Source organism: Siphateles boraxobius, unplaced genomic scaffold (assembly GCF_051911475.1).
Source record: "Siphateles boraxobius isolate OS27281-9 unplaced genomic scaffold, OSU_SipBor_1 9, whole genome shotgun sequence".
NCBI classification, from domain to species: Eukaryota; Metazoa; Chordata; class Actinopteri; order Cypriniformes; family Leuciscidae; genus Siphateles; species Siphateles boraxobius.
In genome coordinates, this window is record NW_027509219.1 from 20,654,490 (window position 1) to 20,680,253 (window position 25,764).

Consider the following 25,764-nt stretch of genomic DNA (forward strand, 5'->3'; position numbering starts at 1 on the left):
TATGGGGTAAGTTGTCACAATAGAATGTGACGCATTAAAATAGATTTTCAGCTAGATTTTAAAAGGGCGGCAATTATTAAACAAAACTGTAATGTAAAATGTGAAAAACGATACACAAAAATAGTATTTTTTACATTTAATAAAGCTTGTAGTATGCTATATAAAACATGTTATATATAAAACCTGTGACTATGCCTAGTCTAGAGGAGGAAAAATACACTACAGTTAGATATTTTAAGTAACTTTTTATCACGGAAACCAATAATTTCACCACCAGATGGCGATAAACTTGTAGATCACGTTTTTACCTGTATTTGATTTCGAGACAAAAAGTTAGGCAAATGAAGCGTTTTGTTTAGATAATAAATTACGTAATATACCTTTGGAAACACAATAGCAACGCTATTGTTACACAATAAATTGTATAAAATATATAAAACACCAAAAATCCTGGGGCAGTTAAATCCTCGTCGGTTAAGTTGAGGTCGTCTCCATGGGAACCCATTTGTAAAACACTGAAATTATTCAGACACAAAGCAAGAAATATTGCGTGAGCTGATTTGTAATGGGAAAACGGTTGAAGCGGTTTGTGGTAAGAACGCAGAATTAAAGCTTGTATTTGTTTTTGTTTCGTTTTATATTTAAGCACATTTTGCAGGCTGAGAGTTTTAGTAGAGATTTGTACATTGGGATGTCGTTCACTATAAACCCTCTAGCAAATCCCAAAGGAGTGAAAAGGCTATGCGAACTTTGCCAGAAACCTGCTCAACTGAAGTGCACACAATGCCTGGTCACATTTTACTGGTGAGTCTGGAGCCTTCGGGTTATTCAATGATGTGTCTAGTCATAATACAACTCCTTATACTGGGAAAGAATACTCCATGGTGTAATTGCGCTTACAGACAGCAGGTGGCATCATAGGCACACATGATAAGCACGCATTCTTCTTTGCCGTGTTACTGCAGAGATGGAAAGGTTGAACGAGTTCAAACAGCTGGATGAGAAATTATGTGCAGAGGGAAGAGAATAGCCAGCCATGCGTGCTTAAAACCAACCAGGAAAAAAGAAAGAAATATGACTGGAAAAATATATGTTTTTTAGTTTCGCATCCGTGGATTTTTCACTTGCCGTTTTAAAGTAACCACGACGCATATCTATGGTCTCACAGTGTCAACATGCAAATGTGTATCTAATCTATATTATATCTCGGTCACGTTTTTTTTAACTCCAGAAACAGATTGTTCTCCGATGGGCAGCGCTTAAAGCGATAGTTTTAAATGAAAATTGTATAAGGGGCGATTCCTCCGAGGAAGCAAGGGGCCCAGTGTCCTCCTCAAAAAACTAGATGAGAGATGAATCAATATATATTTAAAAAAAACGCAAATATTACTAGATGTTACGTAAAAAAAGCGTGCATTTTACTTAATTTTTGAATTAGCGCCAATTTTGGGGCGATAGTTGCTTGAATGATAGGTTCATTATTATTGAAGAAAAACACAAAACAAATCTTCCGCCATCCTCCGCCATTTTCAATCAAGAGTAGCCGGCGAAATGGGGAAAGTGAGGCGAAATTGACTCCTGCTGATATGTATACAAACCAGTCTGATATAAACTACAGAATGTTTCTGGTGGGGTAAGGTGTATCTAAAATCAATAAAAGTATCTTAGATGTGCTCATTTAGCTAGCTAAGTAATGTGTGTGTGTGTGTCCTGGTAAACTCTACATTATGGGGTCAAAATGTCCCCACAAAGATGGCAATATCTGAAATCCTTGTCCTTGTGGGGACATTTTTTTTGGTCCCCATGAGGAAAACAGCTTATTAATCGCACTAAGTGATGTTTTTTGAAAATGTAAAATAGCAAAGTTTTCTGTGATGGGTAGGGTTAGTGTAAGGGAATAGCATATACAGTTGGTACAGTATAAAAATCATGTCTAAAGTCCCCATAAAATTTGGAAACCAAACGTGCGTGTGTGTGTGTGTGTGTGTGTAGTAACCCTGACCACCAGCTGACTGACTGGATCAGTATTCATGAAAAAGTGTGTCCGTTGCTGGTATCTATTCACGCACCTGCACCATTTGGCACACTGCAGTCCGACCAAGACCACCACCAAAAAGAAAGAGTGAAGAAACAGGTTCATATGCACTCCAGCACATAAAATGGGGCAAATTGGTTTGTTAGCTAGGCAGATGTCTGATAAGTGTGTGTCTTGTATGTTTTCGACAGGAGTATCTAATAGAGATTGCTCATTTAGAGGCACAGAGGTGGGTGTCCAAGAAGAGGTTCCAGGATGTGTTGCCAGCCGCTCTCCTATTCCTGCGCTGGGCCATGCAGGTGTATGGAACCTGTGCTGTTGAACTGGTACCAGCTTATCTACTTCTTGCACAGGCTAATATAGGTGAGACATGCACAAAACTAACAAAAGACATGCACTAAAGCTGCAAAAACCAACCCATGGCTGTACTAATTTTAAATCTCTGTAAGGTCCATTAGATTGCAGACTTCACAGTTTGCTTCACTTCCTGAACTTCTCTGGAGGCTAACAGCCAATAACTTCCACTTTTGTAGAGAATGAAAACAAATGTTTGCTAAAAACCGAGGATGACATCGAGCCCTATTTTACTTCTTGTGGAACGGTCTAATAGTGGGCTCAAGGGTGGTGCTTGGACATGAACTAAACGGTGAGACGTTTGTTATGTAATTCAGGATGTGGCAGACTAGTCATGCAGATGTGTACTGTCTGAGTGAAAACCTCTGGCACTGAAAGCTCTATGACATACATAAGCATATGAAAGATTCATCTTTATGTGACTAGAAATTTGATAGTTGGCATGGGATAATTCACTGACATCAATTTGCATATTGTGAATATGATTTGGGGCCTTGATCCATTAAATATTGGGACACTGATAACTCAGTTCGCTGTGTCAAGACATTCCGCATCAAAATGCATCTGACATTTATAAACAACATCACAGTGCATCTACATTATAGCTATTACAAAACAAAGTATGTATAAAAAAAATTTCAGCCAGGCAATAAACAAGGTACAAAATACTTGCAATATACTTGCATTTCATAATAAGAAATGTTTATCGACCACCAAATCAGCATATTAGAATGATTTCTGAAGGATCATGTGACACTTAAGACTGGAGTAATGATGCTGAAAATTCAGCTTTTCCATCACAGGAATAAATTCCTTTTTTTAAGTATATTTAAATAGGAAAACAGTTATTTTAAATAAATGCAGTCAAGGCCCCGATCACATCAAACGCGTTTTTTGCAGTGAGAGGAGCCTTTTTTAAATTCTATTCCTATGTCAGTGAGCGTTCAGCGTGCTGTTTATGCGCCCCAGCCGCCTCGAGTTTTTGCACATTTGCAGTTGAAACAAAAAGCAACTCCAAGCAGAAAAAGTGCCCGACGTCATTGCGTTTTTTTCCACTCTCCAATCGAATGAATGGAGAGGCAGGCCTTCCGTTGTAGTGATGGAAACTACACACAGTTGCTTGGAACGCCCGGAGAGTGCTATGATGGAGGATAAACTTGTGGTGCTCTCGCGGGTTACCACCAGGCAGAAGCTTAACGACTTCAGCAACCGTAACTACCACAATGTTAACAGAAAGTAAATAAAGTTAATAAAAGGCTGTTTTGTCGTTTACTTTACTTACAGGATAGCTGTTTCGGTGGTTGCCTAGCAACATAAAAAACGCAGCGCACTGCTCCTTCGGGGCAATTTATTTTTCAAATCAATCTTACAAAACCCCTTAATTCCTGTATAATTCTTTTTGCAGGATTGTTTTCTTTCCATGCACATTAGAAATAAAAGATTTTAAAGGCAGTAATAAAGCTTTGTCTTCATTTACAGACAATTCCAGTAAGTGAAAATAGTTAGCAGCTGATGCTTACTGTTTTTTTTTGTAGTAGGTTCAGTGGAATTCTGGGAAGTGAACATTTCAGTGCAGTGGAATCATTTTGACATTGAGACAGCCCTAGGAATGGCCAACTCCTTGGGCAAGGGCAGTGCACTGGGTAGTGTATTGAGACACACCCTTGATGTCAGGGTTCTGTCACTTCTGTCTAGTCTATTTCTTGGTTTTGTGACAAAGCCCTGACACTCCTGTTTTGTCTAGTCTGTTTGCCTTGTTTCATGTGCTTTCATGTCATGTTTTGTCTTGTGCCATGTTGTCATGTTTTGTGTGAACACGTGGCTAATGAGTTCTCATTGGCTGTTTGCTGAGCCATTTGGCTGTTTGCTGTTCATGTCTTGTTTTGTGTGAGCACATGGCCAGTGATTTGTTTTACTGGCCATGTGCTTGTGTTTTAAGGCTTGTTCGACTTGAACCGGCGCTGCACAGACCGATCGGTTGATGACATCAAAGTACCGCGAGAGCGATTAGAGAGCAGACGGCTCCTTATGCTTTTGAATCGCTCTCGCGGTACTTTGATGTCATCAACCGATCGGTCTGCGCAGCGCCGGTTCAAGTCGAACAAGCCTTTAGTCATGTTTGGTGTGAGCACATGGCTTTTCATGTATGTTTCCTTGTGCCATGTGCTCTCCTGTAGATTGTCTAGTCCCACCCATCTTGTTTCCTGATTATTGATTAATTTGCCCCACCTGTCCTCCCTCGTTTCCTCCTTTGTTTGCTCTCCCTATTTATTCTCCTTGTGTTTGCAGTCCTGTGCTGGTTCGTACACTGTGTGTTTCCCTGCTGTGTGCTTCAGGCCACATTTACACAGCTGGGTATTTATAGAAATTAATATTTCCCCCTCTCCGTTTTCAATAATAACATAGTGCACACAACATCATTTTCAAAAAAGGTGTCATTTACATCAACCCGCATAAATACGCCGTTGAGCGCCATCATAACAATGCCAAACCTATGGGCGGCAGTGTAGGGAGAAGGATCACATGACGCTCACATGACATTAAGCATTTTCTGACGCATAATGTGAAGTTTGAGAACCTAAAACCTTGTTTCTCCCAGTTGACACAGCAGCACATAACCAGTGATCAGAAATCTTTCAGAAATCTCCACTTTGGCCGGAGTTTTTAGAAATAATTGTTTTCTGTGATAAAAATGGGGTTTTCGTGTTAATGAGAGCCCAAACCGCAGGAAAATATCTGCGTCTTCCCTTTGTGTAAATTGGGCATCAGTCAAGTCAAGTCAGTCTTGTTTTCCCCCTCTGGGTAGTTTTTATTGTATTTTCTTTTATTTTTATTATTAATAAAAGCCTATTCTTCTGCTTTTGAGTCCTCGCCTCAACCCCAAACCCTGACAGAACGAACCAGCCAACTGAGGACTCAGCAAACAATGGGCATCTCCCGGCTCCTCCGCTCATCAGATGGTGGAGAAATGTAGCAAGCTCCTTTCTCTTCGGCAAGGGGAGAACAGTGTGAAGTAGCTTGCTTACCAGTTCCTGTGTTTAGTAGAGGGGCTCAACATCAGCGACGCAGTGCTCAAGGACATTTTTAACAACAGCCTTAATGAGCCTGTCTGTGCCTGGGAGATTGGAACGCTGGGGATACTGTCATTCTGACAGTTTGTGAGGTATGTGTACAACCGTGGAGAGGAGAGTGGCCTTCCGCCTCTTGGCCCACCTCCCATTCACCTCACAAACTGCCATGTCCCTAGTGCTCCTATGACCCCTTCGGGGAGAGGGAGGAGGAAGAACATGTCCGCCTCATCTGCCTCCTACCCAGTGGTGACCGAAGAAGCGGCAGCGCTCCCAGAGGTGGTAAGCTCCTTCCCACAGCCTCGGCCTTGCAAGCGCAGGAAGAGGAGGGCTCCTGACACTTCCCTAAGTCCGGTGGTCCAGGTGGACCCAACTTCAGGGGTCTCAAGTCCAGTGGTCCAGGAGGACCCGACTTCGGGGGGTCTCAAGTCCGGTGGTCCAGGAGGACCCGACTTCGGGGGTCTCAAGTCCGGTGGTCCGGGAGGACCCGACTTCGGGGGTCTCAAGTCCGGTGGTCCGGGAGGACCCGACTTCGGGGGTCTCAAGTCCGTTGGTCCGGGAGGACCCGACTTCGGGGGTCTCAAGTCCGGTGGTCCAGGAGGACCCGACTTCGGGGGTCTCAAGTCCGGTGGTCCGGGAGGACCCGACTTCGGGGGTCTCAAGTCCGGTGGTCCAGGTGGACCCGACTTCGGGGGTCTCAAGTCCAGTGGTCCGGGAGGACCCGACTTCGGGGGTCTCAAGTCCGGTGGTCCGGGAGGACCCCACTTCGGGGGTCTCAAGTCCGGTGGTCCGGGAGGACCCCACTTCGGGGGTCTCAAGTCCGGTGGTCCGGGAGGACCTGACTTCGGGGGTCTCAAGTCCGGTGTTCCGGGAAGACCCGACATCAGGGGTCTCAAGTCTGGTGGTCCGGGAGGACCCGACTTCGGGGGTCTCAAGTCCGGTGGTCCGGGAGGACCCGACTTAGGGGTTCTCAAGTCCCGCGGTCCGGGAGGACCGACTTCAGGGGTCTCGAGTCTGGTGGTCCGGGAGGACCCGACTTCGGTTGTACCAGAGCTGTCCACTCTCCCTGTCGCGCCCCCAGTGGTGGCCGAAGAGGCTGCAGCACCGCTGACCTATCATAAACGGAGGAGGAGGAGAAACGCTTCCTCCGTCCCACAAGGCCTGGAGGCCATGCCCAAGCTCCTTGCCCTGCCAGCGCTGCCCAAGCTCCTTGCCCTGCCGGCGCCGCCAGGTGGCGTCCCTTTAGAGGAGGGATACTGTCAGGTTTCTGTCTCTTCTGTCTAGTCTATTTCTTGGTTTTGTGATAGAGCCCTGACACTCCTGTTTTGTCTTGTTTGTTTGCCTTGTTTCATGTGCTTTCGTGTCATGTTTTGTCTTGTGCCATGTTGCCATGTTTTGTGTGAACACGTGGCTTGAGAGTTCTCATTGGCTGCGTGTTCATGTCTCGTTTTGTGTGAGCACATGGCTGGTGATTTGTTTTACTGGCCATGTGCTTGTGTTTTAGTCATGTTTGGTGTGAGCACATGGCTTTTCATGTATGTTTCCTTGTGCCATGTGCTCTCCTGTCATTGTCTGGTCCAGGTGTGTTTAATTGGGGTTGGAGCTAAACTCTGCAGGACAGTGGCCCTCCAGGACTGAGTTTGGACATCCCTGGTCTAGTCCCTCCCATCTTGTTACTTGATTATTGATTAATTTGCCCCACCTATCCTCCCTCGTTTCCTCCTTTGTTTGCTCTCCCTATTTATTCTCCTTGTGTTTGCAGTCCTGTGCTGGTTCGTTGTATGTACACTGTGTGTTTCCCTGCTTCAGTCAAGTCGTTCAAGTCAGTCTTGTTTTCCCCCTCGGGTAGTTTTTGTTTTATTTTGTTTTATTTTTATTATTTATAAAAGCCTATTCTTCTGCTTTTGAGTCCTCGCCTCATCTCCTCAACCCTGACACTTGATCATTAGGCTTCTGTCTATACAGATAGACACTTTATATGCTGAGAATCCACACAGTGGACTTTTTGACAATTGAGGAAACCAGGCATGAATCTTTAAAACACTAGATGAACACTATCTTCCAATAAAAACATCAAAGATGGTTGTATTGAGTAGACACAGACAGGCCCTCTAATAGCCAGGTTCAATCCAACTCAAGAGGCATCAAGGACCCTTTGTTCATAGTGTGTGTTGTTTGTGTGTTTAGGTTTAGGTTCTCTCTCCCAGGCTCATGAGTATCTGTCTAAGGCTGAGTGGACAGTGATGAAAACACCAGGCTGCAGTCACACTGTCCTTCATCAGCTACACAGAACCCTGGGCCGACTGCACGCTGCTATGGGAAAATACACATCTGCTCTCACTCACTTTGCCAATGACGTGAGTCCTAATATACGTGGAACACTGTGATTGGATTGCATGTAGATAATAATGTACCAGTGGTATACTGACATTAGATATGATGTTTAATCATTTTAATTTGAACAAAAAAATCCATATTTCATGTCCATTTATTTATGTCAGTTATTTGTTATTCTCTTTAAACACCCAAAGTTCATTTTGAGGTACTGACTAACTACATTAATTTTTACATTTTAATATTTTTTTCTTTGTGCAGGTGTACTATGCCAGTGAGATGTTTGGTTTGGACAGTACTGTGACGTCTGGAGGATATTTCCTGATGGCTGATGTGTTTCTGAAGCAAAACAAGCCTGACGTTGCCCTCTCGCTCTATGCAGAGGTAGACACACACCCACCACCAGTGCACATTGAGTCATCTGTGTCTGTGAAACGTCTCTCATCGCATTGCGTGCGTGTGTACAGGTGGCAAGTTCATGGTACTCTCACCTGTGTAAGCTGATGGATGATATCAGTCAGAGTGGCACTCAACCAGAAAAATGTTTTGGTAAGTGGCATAAAGACAGTAAACCTATACACAAAGACATATCCGCAAACAGTCTCATCTCTGTGGACAGTAACGGTTTCATTGTTCATCAATTATCAAATGAATATATAAATATTAATATTATGAAGGGCCAATAAGGAAATAATTATATAAAAATATGAATCGTGAATATGTAAATGTAAATCCGAATATATATTTACAAGCCATATAAATGTAAATCTGAACATATAGTTATAACTGTAAGTCCTGAAATAATCCTGGATATATAAATGCATTTATTGTCTACTTAGCTTTTGGCACAGGATTGTGGTATTGAACATAATTTTACTCATTCCCACAAGTTCAATGCTTATAATGTGCTAAATTCCTGCAAACACTTATTAGCATGCAGGTTGAATAAGTTAACTAAACTAAAGTCAATAAGATCAGAAGGCATGGAATCTACAAGACCCCTGAAGATGTCCTTAAGTATTTGGCACCAACAATTTAGCAGCAGATTCTTCAAGTCCTATAGGTTGCAAGGTGGAGCCACCATGGATCGAACTTGTTGGTCCTGCATATCCCATAGATGCTCAATTGGATTGAGATCTGGCCATCAAAAAAAAAAAACTGGACTCATCGCACCAGGTGACCTTCTTCCACTGCTCCTGGGTCCAGTTCTGATGCTCGTGCCCAGTGTAGGCACTTTCGAAAGTGGTTAAGGGTTATCATAGGCACTCTTGATTGGTCTGCGACTACGTAGCCCCATATGCATCAGAGAGCAATGCACTGTATTATGACACATTCCTCCCATAACCATAACTAAAATTTTGTTTGACTTGTGCCACAGTAGACTCTGTTGGGTTGGACCGGACAGGATAGCCGTCGTTTACCCACGTGCATTGAGTGGGTGCCCAACAGCCTCCTGCTGGTTTGTGGTAGTCCCTCCTCGGTAGTCCCATTGTTGGTAAAAACTCACCAATGCTGACCGGGAGCAAAACAAGCCTTGGTGTTTCAGAGATAACTTACCCAGTCAATCAGATCTTAATTCCTGCCCATTTCACCTGCATCCTGCATATATATAAATTTACAAAATTCTTTTAATTTATATATATATATATATATATATATAAATTAAAAGAATTTTGTAAATTTAATGCAGTTCATATCCTGACATAAATTTGACTTATTATGATCTCTCATGAAATGTCACATCTGTATGGTACAGATTTAATTATTTATAAGCTTTTATGACAGCCTGTACCATCATGATTGTGTGTGTATTGTATTTAGTTTGTATGAGGTCATCTATATATTTAGAGCCATGTCATGAGGTTGTGTCCTAGAGCAGAAGCTACTTTATTCTACTGATGACTAAGAACAAACATGACAGAGGCGCTAGTACGTGCCGCACTCCTGCCCTAGTTCTCTCTCTAAGCCTATTAACCTCAGTGTTTTGGCTAAGTCTTCCAGTGACGTGGCTGGCTTAGCTCTGTGTCCATACTGGCTGGTCACTGGTCAGTACACTTGATCCCTCCTGCTCTCTGGCCTCTTAACGACTGACCTGAGGTCAGTAGACTGGCGCCGGTTCCGCCCTCTGGCCAGCCACATCACATTATAACTTCTGAGCAGATGACTCTATAGCAGGAAACAGCTCAGCCGGCCTTGCTCTGCATGTCACTTTGGATGTGACTGCACTGAGCAACAACAACAAGCATGACCTGATATCAATCAGGGACACAGACTAGCCAGTTTTATTTTTTATGGTCTCTATAGAGCAGACAGTCTGATCATGTCACTGGAGCCCTACATCAACTTTCAGTCAAGACACTTGTTAATGCAATAGGTATCATCATAATTACTCTTATTTTATTTATAAATGAATACATTAAATAGCAAATCAGTGTAATGCTAATGTTTAAAAATACTGTTGTTCATTGTGCATTTATCTTTGTTCGGAATACACACAACTTGAAATGTTTAAATAAACCAATAATATAAGCGATTACTTTTCAATTATACATACACATACATTATTGTTTAAAAAAAATGAAAGTCTTACCAAGGCTACTTTTATTTTTTCAAAAATACAGTACAACAGTAATACAAGGAAATATCATTACAATTTAAAAATACATTTTCTAGTTTAATTTAATTCCTGTGATTAAAGCTGAATTTTCAGCATCATTACTCCAGTCTTTAGAGTCACATGATCCTTCAGAAATCATTATAATATGCTGATTTGGGGCTCCTGAAACACTTATTATTATTATTATTATTATTATCGATGTTAAAAACACTTGTGCTGCTTAATATTTTTGTTGAAAACTTGATCAAAAATAATAATTCTTTGAATCAAAAGAACTTGATTTTTTTTAGCTACAAATCTTTTTTAATGTTATGTGTTCACTGTCACTTTTTTATAGCAATTTCATGCAACCTTGCTGAATAAAGTTAATTTAAATACATTAATTAAAAAAATCTTACTGACCCCGAAGCTTTAGAACGGTAGTGTACATACGCTGAAATTAAAAATTTTCATGCAATATTTAATTGAAATGCACTAAACATATTTGGAAACAAATTATTCATAGACAAGGTTGTTGGTAGATTTTTGAACTGGCTCAAGGGAGAGCTAGTATTTCTCTTAATGGACCGAGTGATCGTGGTTATCAGCCGATACAGACAATCTCAAAGTGGGAAAATATCGGCTGATTCATCAGCCTGACAAACAACGTCAAATGGAAACAACTCTGTGTAAGGTGATATGTTTCAAACACTAGATGGAAGATCATATTGCTGAATATCTCATAGATTAGAGATTATTCTACAGAATTCATCATACAATTTCACAGGTATTTCCCTGGTTTACTCACCTCGCAAGATCGAACAGTGGTTAAGCTTTTAATACCGACATTTGAAACAGTTTTCTCAGATACTACACTGACCTGTGATCTTTGTATCTAACATTGAGATTGCTCTTTTGTGTGTCGGTATAGATGAGGCCCAGTGTGTAGAGGCTGATCAGATGTTGAGATGTCTGTTAGAGTTTGAGGAACAGTGTGTGAAACCTCGCCCTGACCAGTCATTCGTGTTGGTTCATTCTCTGGCTATGCTGTGGTTGCTATGCAACAACTACACCAAGGTAAACAATAAAGATCGACTAATGAAATATTCTATAAAGAAACTTAATATGATACATTTACAATATGCTCTTGGATTCAACACTCACCTCCTCATCACTGCCCTGCATAGGGAAATTATAGTAAATAACCAAAACCTCGCCCAAACATCTAAATTAAATTGAAAGTGCTGAGATGAAACGTTTGAATCCAGATCTGGATGCATGGGTGTATATGAAGACATTCTGTGCTGTAAACATGTTAAGTTCTTGAATTCAGTGCAGATTAACACTAATAACACTAATGACTAAAGCCATGACCCTTCTATTCTGGTTGTAATGGGATTCTCCTTCAGGCTTTCTTCTACTTCCCCAACATTTTAAATCCCTAATTACTAACTAGTTTAACATCCCAGCTCTCATATCCAACTACAAAAAAAAAAAAAATCTTCCCATTTATTACCTCACATCTCCCCAGCTCTTATACCAAATTGCTAAAATCCCATTATTCATCAAACCATGCTATACTCTCTCAATTAAAGGACAACTTGGCAACTATTTCAACTTAATAAAACCGTTTAGAAATCATTTGGATGGTTAAATAACCTGTTCTGGTGAGAATGGTGACTTTCCCCGCTCCCCCCAGCGTTCCCAACCTTGCTTCCCAAGGCAGAAAACCAACCTTGCAACTTGGAAAAAGGAAGTCTTGTGAGAAGCGAGAACGAGCGAGAAACACAAACTGCTTTACGGCAATTCGACATAAACACACACGCCGCCCTCAATGTGTGTGATGTATTACCCACCTCGGTAGACATACTCCACATGATAAAGTTGGCCGGCTCCGATAATAACAAATGCACATGAGCAGCGGTAGAAAGGGGGAGGAGGGTGCCGCAAGTGAGTTTTGTGAAATATACGCCCCACAGCTGTAGGGGGAGCTCGTTGAGACAATATGCGACAACAAAAGTGAAAATCAGCGAAGAAATGGCTAGAGTTGCTGAGTTCCCCTTTAAACAGCTACACTTGTCATACTACCAGATTAAATTGGAAACATTGGTCTATTTATTATAAGTTTGGAGATCAGATTTCCTTTTTTGTTTTTGGTATATACTCCTTTCATGTTTTTGTGTTTGTGTTTATAGGCACTGGAGTATGGGAAGAAGGCTGAGGTGTTGATCCAGGGGTTAAGTGAACAAAACAGACTGAGAGAGTCAATTCATAATCTGCTGCAACATGCTGAAAAACACTTGGAATGAGATTGCCCGCTAAACCTATACACCACAGACATCCAAAAAACAATAAATCAAAACAGACCACAATTTACAGCACAATCAACAGTCAAACAGTGACATTACACTGTACGGTGGCATCCTGCTTAATTTTATGTTCATTCGCTAATCTATCATCAATGGATATTGGGAGATGATGTACAATTAAGGTGCAGTAACTAGTGAAATGGCTCCGGCAAAAAGGGTCCATTGTCAATACTGTACGAAGAACAGCTCACACAGAAGTCACTTTCAAACCTTTCTGCTGGTAAATTTGTGACTAACTCTAACCTGCTGCAAAATCTAAGTGGGGAACTCTCACAAAACTCCCAAGCACATGGATTCCTATTGTATTGATTGGATTTTGCCTGCAAAAGTTTGAAATGTGACAGCACCTTTAGTGAGGCAAACAATAGCAAAAGTTCAATGGAAAAGGTCAGTCAACTGTGATGTGAGATAAAGACGAGCTGACACAAATTTCATGTTCTGGACATTTTTTGAATGTCTTTATTGGTATTATTGGTTTTATTACGTAATGACACAACATCAATGTTAGCGTTCTATCACTAGTAATTTCTTGTTTTAAATTATACAACATTGCTTGGTTTTTGGCATTTAGGTTCCCACTAAAAAAAGGAAAACAAAAACAAAACAAGAGGCGCAATGAAATGAACACATGAGTCTCAAAACATTTCCCTTTTCCATTCAATAGAACAGTTCATTAGCAGCAACTGTTTTTTGTTGTGACGCTAAGTTAATTGCCAAGTCAGAGGAGTATAGTGGTACCTTAATACTCAGAAAGAGTATTATTTCATATAGACAATATTTTCCACTGAGCCAGATCTGATGACGCCATTTTAACTCTGTTCAGATTTAGGACTCCATTCTGAATTGAAGTATTTAGATTTGGAGTCACAGTTTTTATACTAAACATAAGGGGAGAAGAAACTTCCTGTTGTATTCTACCGGAAGTGGAGGCAGAGTGTGTAAGAGTTGGACAACCATATGGTGCGTTATCGCAAACACCGAAAAGTGTCAGTTTACAGGGACACTTGTTCTTGAGTGGGCTGAGGTGGAGGATGCAAGTCTCTGGTGGCATGGAATGATGGAACACATCACACACAAGACAGCAAATCACAACGCTTGAGAGGGGGTGGTGAGAAGAGTGTGTGTGTGTGCGCGCGCGTGCGTCTCAGGTGGTCAAAGTCTGTTCAGTCAAACTCACACTAAAACCCTTCGCCACTCCTTTCCCAAGCAAGATTATCGCATATAAACCAGTTTGTCCTTTTTCTCAACAAAACAAAATTATTAAATTAGGAAAACAAAAGACAACAGAACACTAAATATAAAACAAACAAGAAAAAGATTACATTTAACCATCAGGTCTCACAGCATCCATTTCTTAAAATTTTATAACGCTTTGTCCTTTTGTTTATTGATACACATAGGCAGGACTGTCTAACATGAATGTCACGTTTCCAAGGACAGGAATTTGATCAAGGCTGCTTCCCCGAGTTAACTCAAAATTTCAAGTCTATTTCATTTTAATGTAAACTGTATTTCATCTTAAGTCTGAACTCACATTCATTGATCTAAACTATGACGTCTAAAATGGCAAACCATTCCGAGCTGGTTTGGATTGTGAGTTTGGTCCATTTGAGGTTTGTTATATGCAATTTAAGACTCAATGTAAATTTGAATATGCAAATATGCAGAGTAAGGATTTTTAGAGTCTATATATAGAAGAATTAGACTTGAGGAATGTGCAGTGCTCAAAACAATACAATTCCTGGTTTTCTTTCAGGTTATTGGCTTTTAGACCACTGGGCTGAATTAAGAGAAGTTGTAGCACCCATTTGAGTTGACACTTCAGTTTTATTGTTGCATTATTTTTGTACAAACAAATCGTTGAAGACAAATAGCTTATCCATCGTCAGCGCTTAGTGTTGGCAAAACGTTCAGCCCTTGTGGTAAATGCATTAGTATTTAAAAGTCTACTCTATTTCTATGCAACTCACTGTTCAGACTCTAATATGTGGGAAATTTGCTTTTGGAGTGGCAGACATGCAGATTGACGTGTGGGCATTAGCAGGTTTGAATTAGACATTGGATAAAGCAGCTTTTTTTTTTCTTTTTTCTTTTAAAGAATTTTGTTCCCTTTCACATCATCTTCCATACTATTGATCTGCAAACAGAGTACATTAACCAATCCAAAATGGTGGACAGTGGAGGTTTCTAAAATGGCCACCTCAATTACAGAATTACCAAGTAGAAGATGCCTATTAACCAATTAAGTTCCTATAGGCCAAATCATCACTTACACATTAAGGATGGTAATTCAAAACGGGTCCCACATCAGTCATTCAATTTTACAGACACCGGTAAAGCAAATGAAACCTTTACGCTTGTCTGATCAGAAGTAATTCATTTACTACAGGCAGCCATTGCAACAGACTAAAATAACTCATACTCATTCATGCTTTTAAAAGAGTCGGGATGGATGAGAATATTCACAGCTTTCCAGTTTTTGTTCTTGGTGTCCCTCTATGTGTCTGTCTGGATGGGCTTTTTGAGGGCAGGGAGGTATGTGCCTTTGTATCCTGGTAGGCAGTTGAAATTTGGGTCCATTCATTTGCTCTTTCTTTCTCTCTCGCCCCATGCAAGCAATGTATTATGCCTTCAGCCAGGCTTTACCACAAGGTTTGTAACAGACAAAATTCATTCATTCTCTCTCTATAATCCAGAAGACTTTAATATGTCCTTAAGTGTATGTCAGTGTGTGTGTACCCTAACCCACATTATGAACATCAGAATCCAGTTTGTTGGTCGCTGAAAGGTTACATTTGGGAATCATGTCCTGATAAAACCACTCTACAGTGCATGCACCCTCAAATTATAGTGGCAAACGCATATTCCGCTGGTGCACAACAGCCAGACTAGAGTGTACACTATCTGGTGCACTTCCAAACTGCACTGTACACTTTTTAATTCTATAGTCTGTCAATGGAGAAGAAACATCAGGGGAGCAGCCTCAGACGGGGGTTTACAGGGAGGGTTAGTATGATTACACGTGTGCATCTGTATGCATTTAATGTCCACTTCAGTATGTGTTGCTCTTTGATGTCTGTGTATCTGTGTGTGTTTGTGGCTGTAATTCCAGCTCACTCAGTCAACAGTTTAATCTCACTCGCGAGGAGGGAGTTGATATTGTAAGCGGGATCTGCAGTGACAGGGTTGGGGCCCGTTTCGTTTAGATCCCCCTCACTCTCGCTGGAGGTTGAGCTTGTGCTCATGGTCGACACACCGTCAGGGATGGTACAGCTAGTGCCGGGTGGGCAGATCTCGTTGGGAATACACACCTCTGTGGGGATTATCACCTCAGGCTCGCTGCTAGTTTCACTGGTGCTGGAGACTACAGACAGCAGCGACATCTTCCTGCTGAGGCGGTTTGGCAGGAGTGAGAGGGCGTAGTCGGCCACGATACCAGCCACGTCCATCCCACACGCCTGGTCGAATGCGATGAATCCTACGTTGGCATTAGCCTCGCACACCAAAAAAGAACCATCGTTCAGCTGGAGCAGGTCGATCCCGCAGACGTCCATCCCCAAAATATTGCACACCTGCACGGCCAGCTGCTTCCCTTGCTCACTAAGGGGGCACATCATTCCCACCCCACCTAGAAAAAGGAGTGAAATCATGAGCATAGAGGCTAATGAGAAATTATGATTGTTAACTAAAACAATTAAAAGCGATAACTGAAATAAAGATGAAGTAGAATTTTTTATAGGAAAAATAGAAATGTGGTCTTGAACTGAAAATTAAAGTCATTATTTATTATTGCAATTATTAGGGCTGTCACAATTCCTTGATTAAATTAGAGTACTCGATTTAAAAAAAAATCCCTGATTGCAATTTACCCGTGTCGAGCAAAATACCAGAAGTGGCGCATTCCAAGGACGAGAATCCATGAACTGCATTATTAGATCATTTTGTAAGGCTGCACGATGTATTAAAACCATATAAAAAAAACATACTATAACATAGTACTATGGTGAATTCACAAAGGCCGCAATTCAATTAAATAAATATATGCCCTGCATGTTTAATATATAGCCCCATGCGATTGTGTCTCAGAATGGCTCCGTTCACGGTAAACGCTTTTTCACATGAACTGTTATCTTTTACATGCGTGGAGCATGCCTCAAACTCCATCTCTGAAGGTTGAGAGTTTGGGTTGATTGTAATGTTCATGTGCACCATTTCAACAGCTTTGAAATGTAAATAATTTATAAACCTACGCTAACACAGGAGAATACACTCAATATGTGTCTAAATATGCAAACTGATTTCAACTAATATTTCAAAATGAAAGCTAAATCCTCGCTCCAAGTTTGCATGTTTTTATTTCCACATATTCTATAGCATTTCTATCAAAGTGGCCAAATATTAAAGATTAAGTTAACATTTTAATTAAATGTCGTTTGGCCCATATTAAACAAGGATTTCAACTGCTGTAAAGTGGGACAACAAGAATCACCAGGCCATTGGTTCCCTCTGCAGGCATTTGTTATAATACATAATGTACATAAATTGATTGTTTATATTATGTATTTTAAAAATGTTGTTGTATAAAACCATAAGATTACTTGCTTTTGGTACATTATTAATTTATAAGCAAAAATGAATGCCTCGTTATTATATATGTATTTTAAGTCATTATAAAGGCCATTGTTTGCTTGGTTCTAGTTTTAGTACAACAAAAAAATATCTGATTACTCCATGTAATCATCGATTATTTTGACGATTAATCATTACCAAAATAATCTTTAGGGACAGCCCCATTACTTTTATTATATAAATCTTATATTTATATGAAGAAGAAAAAAATAGTTGATACAGAAAAACAAAAACACCCACAGATACCAAAAAAATATCAGCAGTTATATATATATATATAAAGAAAAATTGGAGGCGAGTGCACAAATGCATACCTAGTGAACAGTTGCTCTGCATGCGTCCGTCGGTAGAGCATCGCAACATGGACCCGATCACTCGCCCTCCAACTAGAACTACTCGCACATCCCTCCCATGGCTCTCCTTCACATACTCCTGAAACAGATATGGGGCATCATGGCGAATCAGATGACATAGGTCTGAGAGATGTTGCTTATCCCGGGCCAGGAACACAGCTTTACCTGCACAGATTAAAATGTGACATCATTAAAGACCAACTATGATCAAGTGCAAATATAACAGTAGTGAGGTTTTGACTGTAAAAGTACTTTGAAGGAATTTTTGGAACTACCTAAACAAAATGTGTCTACTTTAAACAGGTTGTGTAAAATGTACGAAGTTTCAAAGTGTTACTAAAAGCTAAAGCAAAGAATAATTCCTCTGCATGAGGAGCAAATAGAACAAGTAACAATCCAGGGTTAAATGCATGAACCTTCATGTGACGACAATCTTGTGGAACAGTGTCAAATGCATCCCTTTCACACATTAACAAATCATTTTACACTCTTGATACACAGGCAGGTGTAGCAGCATGAATTTGGCCACATATGAAACTGTTTTGTTTATTAACACAAGGAGGAAGAGAAAATAATTAGTTGTAATCGAAATGATTCAACCCCCAATGCAAATCAGGTTTATTGGCAAAATGTACAGACTTTCAGCTGTTTGCAAATGAACAAATCAAACAAAAGTAATTGAAATAGCTCACAACGACAAATGTTTCAAGAGGTTTCCCCAAATTAAACTGAAAATACAACTTTAAATGGCTTCTGCAGTCTCAAAATTATTCAACCCCGTCATGCCAAGTATCTTTAGTACTTAGAACATCCTTTTGCTGTTATGACCAGCTGAAAATGAGATGTATAAGCAGATCGCTCAAATACTCTTCCAACAGCTGCTAACTCTCAACAACCGCTCCATTCCAACATGCATTGCAGCCATCAAAGAACTTGGACTTCGGCGCCGTCCACGTTACATCCAAAGAAGTTCCTGTCGAAAGTTTGTTTACCATTAGCCTGGCCAGCCTGCTTCAAACATTCCATCCATCTGGACCACTGTCGCACGTCTGCTGCTTCATCAGTGTCGTTCTCGGTGCTAGCAACACGGGAAACGTCGCAAGATCTCTGCTCGCTCAGCTGAGCAGCACGGGAAACACGGCAAGATCTCTCCACACCAAGCAGGCCAGAAAACGTGGAGTGGATTCCAGTGTACTACGGCCTCTACACAGATTCACCACAGCATCAACACTCAGAATATAACTTTTCAATACACACTCCCTCACAAATAAAGCATCCTTCATACAAGACCACATCATGAACAAGGGATTAGACTTTATGTGCCTGACAGAAACATGGCACCAGCCAGGGGTTTACTCAACGCTTAATGAAGTCTGCCCCCCCCAGTTACAGCTACCTGGAGAGAGCCCGCAGCACTGGTAGTGGTGGCGGCCTAGCTGTCATACACCGACAGAGCTGTACCCCCTCCCCCTGCCCAGACTGTCCTCATTCGAATGCCTAGCATTTAAATGTAAACCCCTCTTCCCCATGACAATGCTCCTCATCTACCAGCCCCCCAAACCCAACTCAGCTTTCTAAATTCCACTATCGGTGTTTCTGACTCTGTCCATGAGTGTTTCTCATCCTACCTCGCCGGGAGAACTGAGCATGTCGCCTTGGGAGAGGCTAAATCCCTGACACACAACGTCACCTGTGGTGTCCCTCAAGGCTCAGTGCTCGGCCCTATCCTGTTAATTCTCTACATGCTCCCTCTTGGCCACATCATCAGCCAGCATGGAATTTCATTCCACTGCTATGCTGATGACACTCAACTCTACTTCAGGGCACACCCAACCCCCTCTGCTGCCCTACCATCATTTACTCTGACCACCTGCCTGGAGGAGGTAAAGGCGTGGATGAAGCAAAACTTTCTGCAGCTAAACCGCTCCAAGACGGAAGCCATCTTAGTCGGCACTCCACACCAGGTTCGGTCATCTGACATTACTAGCATCACCTTCTCTGGCCAAAATATTCCACTTTCAACATCACCTTCTCTGGCCAAAATATTCCACTTTCAACATCAGTCACCAACCTGGGAGTTGAAATGGACTCTCATCTGACCTTTGAGGCTCACATCAAACATCTCTGCAAGACCTCCTTCCGCCTCAGGAACATCGCCAAACTCCGTCCCACACTCACTCCTGCAGATTTGGAAAAGCTTGTCCACGCTTTTGTTTCCTCCAGGCTGGACTACTGCGATGCGCTCCTCACCGCGATCCCTGAGAAAAGCCCTGAGAAAAGCTGCAGTACATCCAGAACAGCATTGCTAGGATCCTGTTGAGGGTGCGCAAACATGACCACATCTCCCCATCCTCAAATCACTCCACTGGCTTCCTGTCTCATCAGGATTGAGTACAAGGTCTCCCTCCTTACCCACCAGTGCATCCATGGTGAAGCCCCCCACTACCTCAAGGAACTCCTCAGCCCACAGACCTCAACACATGCCCTCCGATCTGCCTCAGTGTATCTCCTGAAACCTCCCAGGACCAAGCTCCGTACAATGGGAGATCGGGCTTTCTGCTCAGCTGCTCCCAGTCTGTGGAATGCTCTCCCTGACCACCTAAGGACACCACAGACTGTGGAGGCTTTTAAACGTGGCCTTAAAACCCACCTTTTTAGGAGAGCTTTTGATTGAACTCTAGCCCTTTTCCTTATTGTTTTTATTATTATTATTATTATTATTATTTTCATGCTTCCCATGTGTTTTTATTTTTAGCACTTAACTGTTTTATCATGTAGCACTTTGGGATTTGCTTGAATATAAAGTGCATTACAAATTAAATTTATAATTATTATTATCCTCTGGCGGCGTTTCTGAGGAATCTTAGCCCATTCCTCATGAGCAATGGCATCCAGTTCAGTAATATTCTTAGGTTTGTGTGCTGCAACCGCCACCTTTAAATCCCACCAGAGATTTTTCCTATGGGGTCAGGTAACTGATGCCACTGTAGAATCTTCCAGGACTACTTCTGCAACAAAGCTGTTGGAATTTGAGGTATGCTTGGGATCATTGTGCTGTTGAAAGGTCCAATGATGCATCAGCTTTCTCGGCATGCCGTTTTCTACTAGGATTTCCTGGTAGTTCAATGAATCCATCTTGCCTTCCACAAACTGCAGGTATCCAGTAGCAGAGGATGCAAAGCAGCCCCAGATCATCACTGAGCCACCACCGATGTTCTTTTCAGCATATGCTTCATTCTTTCTCCTCCAAACATACAGCTGATCCATAGGGCTGAAAAGTTCCAGTTTTGTTTCATCACTCCACAGAACAGAATCTTAAAACTTCTATGGCTTACTTATATGATTTTGAGCAAATTGGAGGCGACTTTTCTTTTGCTTTTGGGTCAGTTGTGGTGTACGTTTTGGAGTTCTGGCATACGTTTAGCATACGCCCTACTGTGCAGCTAAAACCTCAGTGCCTGTTGCCACCAAGTTTTGCTGCAGGTCTTTTGCAGTCACTTAGGGCCGTTACATAGTCAACGCATTGGTACGCATACGTGTCCGCAAGGCTACTCATCGCTACGGCCGCCATTATGCGTCGATGCGTAGCCAAATATGTCGTCCTAGTTTTTGATACGCGACGCACCGATGCACGCAATACTATACGTTGTCGGTGGGGCGACATTGCAAGTATTGTACATTAATTCAAGTATATTATGTTTACAGAAAAAGGTTTGAATACAATGGCGGGCGAAGAGGAAAAATTATGCGAGCTTATACGTATACATCCGCATTTATATGACCAAATTATATTGATCAAATTTTGGCGCCGACATCCTAAAGTACTGGAAATGTCTCTCCTCGTCCAGGATTCGCACGGGAAGCACCAGAGACACAAACTCCCCATCCTGATCTCTTCTTCGGTTTAAAAGGCGAACATACCACCACCTATGTCTGCGCTGCCTTTGTTGCCGCCGATGTAAAATCAGCAATATGCACTCCTCTTCAGTTGTCATTTTGATCTGATTACGACGTGCCCTGACTCTTCTAATATCACCCGACTCTACTACCCTCTGTTGCGTGAGCGGTGTATTGCATCTCAAGCATCACCCGTGACGCTTGCGTCCACTGTTTAGACTATGAAAGGGAGCGCGCCACTCGCGTAGCTTGCTCCCGTTGACTATGTAACGCCCCTTAATGGTTTTCTGAACCTGCCTTCCCAGGAATCTGGTTTCAGCCGTTGATAGCTTCCTTTTTCTGCCCTGTCCAGGTAGTGTAACCACTGTTCCTTTAACTTTGATCTTGCAAACTTTGCTTCCAACTGTGTCTCTTGGAACATTTGCCTTCACTATCTTTTTGTGTCCTGTTCCTTGTTTGTGAAGGGAAATTATATCTTCTCTTAACTTTTTGGACCATTTTGACTTGGCCACCTTTTGAATTAGCCATATTTGTCTCAAAAGACCTAGCCAGTTCAGATAATTCATGTGTTCTACCTCAAGCACACCTGGTGCAACTAATGAAGCCCTTGATTAGTTGCATCATGTGTGCTTGAGCTAGAAAACATGAATTATCTGAACAGGCTAGGTTTGTTGGGACAAATATGGCTTTGTTCTAGCTCAAGCACACCTGGTACAACTAATGAAGCTCTTGATTAGTTGCATCAGGTGGGCTTGAGACAACACCTGTATTGCAGATTTGTGCTGTTGTGAGGGATTCTATTCAGGGGATTGAATCATTTTGAGACTGAAGATGATATTAAAAGGTGCATTTTCAGTTAAATTTGGGGAAACCACTTGAAACATTTGTTGTGGTGAGCTATTTCAATTACTTTTGTTTGATTTGTTCATTGCAAGCAGCTGAAAGTCTGTAAATTTTGCCAATAAACCGGATTTGCAATGGGGCTTGAATAATCAATTTTGGTAGGTAATAGTCATCTATCAGATACAAGGAAATATGGAAGACACTAATTGCTGGGAGAGACCTCTAGAGGAACCAGGGGTAAAGTGTCTCGCACAAAGGTGAAACAGCAGGATTGTGAACTCTCCTAGATGTTCAACCATCAGGCTGCCGCACCGTCACCCCACCCAATTCATCCTGGATCAGAGGACATCTTTCAAAACATGTCACAGCCCAACAAAGGTCAACATTGTGAGCAATTTTATTTTCATCTATAGTTCAATCAACCCGGTACCTTAAAGATTTGACTCAAATGTGTGCATCCTGCTTTACGTAACCACCAGTGTTCCCACACCTTTAACCAATAAATTTAAATTACTTATCCAGTAGTGATCATAAACTTGGTACGAATTTAAAAACAAGAGTGAGTAATAGGCCATAAATACTTTAAAAATGAGATTTGAACAGAACATTAAAAAAAAATTCAGTGTTCTGAAACCGCATTCAGAGACTGGTTGGGCTGATCTGGGAGCATTAATTTTTTTTTTTTATATTAAATCATTGATAAGTGAATGAAATTTTCATAATTTTCTTCAGGTGTGACCACTGGTTTTAGCTTTAATGAGGCAAGATCTCATCTGACCTCAAGACTCTTGAGTTAATCCAGACCAGTTTGTAATTCTGTATTGTTGCTGATCATAGGCAACTACCATTAAAATAATAGCATCCGTAAAAAAATGTTATGCTTTCAGCACACACACCTCAAATTTGCTTGGTGAAAAAAATCAGTGCAGGACAAAGACGCCTTATGTGCACTAAGAGAAAGAAAGACAACCTTTTTTTTTGTTTTTAACGTAAGAGATGATGTTTCTAAGCTCCTTGATTTTCTGAGATCCAGCAGTATAACTTTGAGGCGTTTGTGTTCTCAGGGCTCCTAAAGGTTTGTCAGCACCCAGATCTAAAGTCTAATGTGGCCTGTTTCTTTCGGTCCCCAAAGGAGCCATTATGCACACAGACTGTTCTAGTATCAGTTATTTACCTCTGTGTCCACGAGCGTTCTTCACCACCACAGGGTAACCCAGCGGCTCAGCTTCATCAATCATCTTGCGGAAGTTGTCATGTCCTCCTGGAGACACATGCATACACACAGCTTAGTGAATATGTAATGAATGTAATTAAAAGTGAGATTTAATTTGAGTGCCAAATTCATGAGCAAGACGCAAACAGCTCTAATGAAACAAGCAACACTGCGACATTCAATATCCACATGAGAAGAACTGCAACACTGACAGATTTTTTCTTTTGCCACACACATTTCCCATTTCCTGGATGGCACTCAATCCAACTACATAGCCAGTTTTTGAAGGTTCATGGCTTAAAGATGTTTTAAGCCATGAATGTTTTAAAGGGAGTACCACATGTTAGACCCAGAGGTTGTGCTATAAATAATTGTATCACTGTGAAAATTTCCCTCATGGTCTATTTTTACACTTTAAACTTGTTTTCATTTCCCCTTTAAGAATCTAGAGATATGCTATTCTATTTGTGTAGATTTTATATAATCTCAATTTAGCCAATATGAACAATTTCAATAATTAAAAATGACAATTCACGCTTTGGACACGTATGATCTGTTATTAATGTTTTAACTATATAAATAGTTTGTTTTTGAATATAAGTCACAGTCTATGTTTCTGTCTTCAACAACCTGAACTTGGCAAAACAGACTACAAGCTAGAGATGTTTAAAGGGAAAAAAACAGGTTTGAATTGTTTTCCTTGTATTTATATTAAAATGCTAGGCAGCATATGAAATGTCAATGTAAAGTAAATGACAGGATTTTTAATTAACGCAAACTCTGGTTTGATAGAACGTGTCCAAGATGAAAAACAGAGAGCATATGGAAAGAAAGTAGAAGAAAGAGAAACCTTAGAAGTGACTTCTTGACAAAGGCTTGTATGTGTTTTTTAAAGGTTTAAGATGTCCAAGCTATAACAATATAGGGATGCAACGATTAAAGATTTTGTAAGTACGATTATTGTCTGAGAAATAATCACGATTTAACGATTATCACGATTATTATGCATCAATTAATTTCACAACACTATATATGTATAATATCACATGAACACTCAACACTAGATTTTCACGTGTTATTTGCCACAACACAGTACAAAATTATAAAATGACAAACGATAATCAATCTCTTCCTTTGGAATTAAAGAGAAGTGCTTTGTAAACATCCAGCATTTTTCTTTTAAAATAACAAATTAAGTCAATGGCTGCAGGGCTCTTTGATTGAAATAGATCACAAAATGATTAAGTGTTTAGTTTGTTCTAAATTTATTTTCAACCTGAGGTAGAAAACTTGATAACATGAAAACAATATCTTGTTGGTATTTGACTTAAAAACAAATAAAAGGATAATAAATCCCAATGAAAATAAGAATACCAAAGTATTTGGCTCTATTGAATTAAATGTAAGCTAAATATTAACTATGTATTTCTTTTAAAAGAAAACAAATATAGTCCACATGTTATCCACTCCAATATTATTGTACTTATTTTAATACTCTTTTTTAAATTATTAATCCAAATTTTACATGTGCCTTTAGAAAATCATCTATTATAATCTCATTATTTTGGTTTGTTTGTTTGAAGTTTAAGTAAAAATTATAGAAAGAAACTGAGAACATCTCTCATGTAGTGTTATTAATAACTGAAATGCAGTTAATTGGTAGTCCTAGAAGTCTACACGGCCCTGATCTTATGTTAGTGTTTTACACCAGGCATATTAAAACTACAAAACCTAACATTTACAGGAGAAAGCAATAGGATATTAAGTTAAATGTTCACTGACTGAAACTCTTGAGAGCACGTCAAATTCTGTTTTCCACAGACTTGGGTAACCAAAACATTCCGCTGTTTTTTGGTTGTTGTTTTTTTACGTTGCACTGAAAGCTGAAAGTTGCACGCCGCGTTCTCCTTTTTCCAAAGCGCTAGGGCGGTTGCGCTCCAGAGGCGTATGTCGTTGCTGTGTTGGTTCTTGTCACTTGACCTAAGGTGCGCTTGCGGCATTTTGAAAAGTAGAGATGTTTATATCTCGATGCGGCGCGCCCGCGCTTGGAAAAAACGAGCGCGCCGCTTCCCT

General features: G+C 40.9%; 2 protein-coding genes across 2 annotated transcripts in view; one reads left to right on the forward strand and one right to left on the reverse strand.

Moving 5' to 3' along the window:
- The first annotated feature begins 386 nt into the window (after nt 1-386).
- On the forward strand, nt 387-13,185 carry zmynd12 (zinc finger, MYND-type containing 12). The gene is made up of 8 exons (XM_077223958.1): nt 387-804; nt 1,993-2,134; nt 2,227-2,398; nt 7,645-7,814; nt 8,053-8,175; nt 8,259-8,340; nt 11,319-11,464; nt 12,583-13,185. Exons 1-8 carry the CDS (start codon nt 692-694, stop codon nt 12,694-12,696), a joined length of 1,062 nt encoding a protein of 353 aa, XP_077080073.1. The 5' UTR covers nt 387-691; the 3' UTR covers nt 12,697-13,185.
- The window catches only part of rimkla (ribosomal modification protein rimK-like family member A), a 36,836-nt gene continuing 24,257 nt past the window's right edge, over nt 13,186-25,764 (reverse strand). The window contains exons 3-5 of the mRNA XM_077223954.1: nt 23,653-23,739; nt 17,700-17,903; nt 13,186-16,384 (exon numbers count right to left, since the gene is read on the reverse strand). Of these exons, the coding sequence (XP_077080069.1) occupies nt 15,870-16,384; nt 17,700-17,903; nt 23,653-23,739 (806 nt within the window). The 3' untranslated portion in view covers nt 13,186-15,869. The remainder of the gene's footprint in view (nt 16,385-17,699; nt 17,904-23,652; nt 23,740-25,764) is intronic.

What these genes read in the sequence shown, in the direction of transcription:
- zmynd12 (XM_077223958.1), top strand. Translation starts at nt 692, where the DNA reads ATGTCGTTCACTATAAACCCTCTAGCAAATCCCAAAGGAGTGAAAAGG. An exon ending in TCACTCACTTTGCCAATGAC is followed by an intron (nt 7,815 to 8,052) that starts GTGAGTCCTAAT and finishes TTCTTTGTGCAG; the next exon opens with GTGTACTATGCCAGTGAGAT. An exon ending in TCAACCAGAAAAATGTTTTG is followed by an intron (nt 8,341 to 11,318) that starts GTAAGTGGCATA and finishes GTGTCGGTATAG; the next exon opens with ATGAGGCCCAGTGTGTAGAG.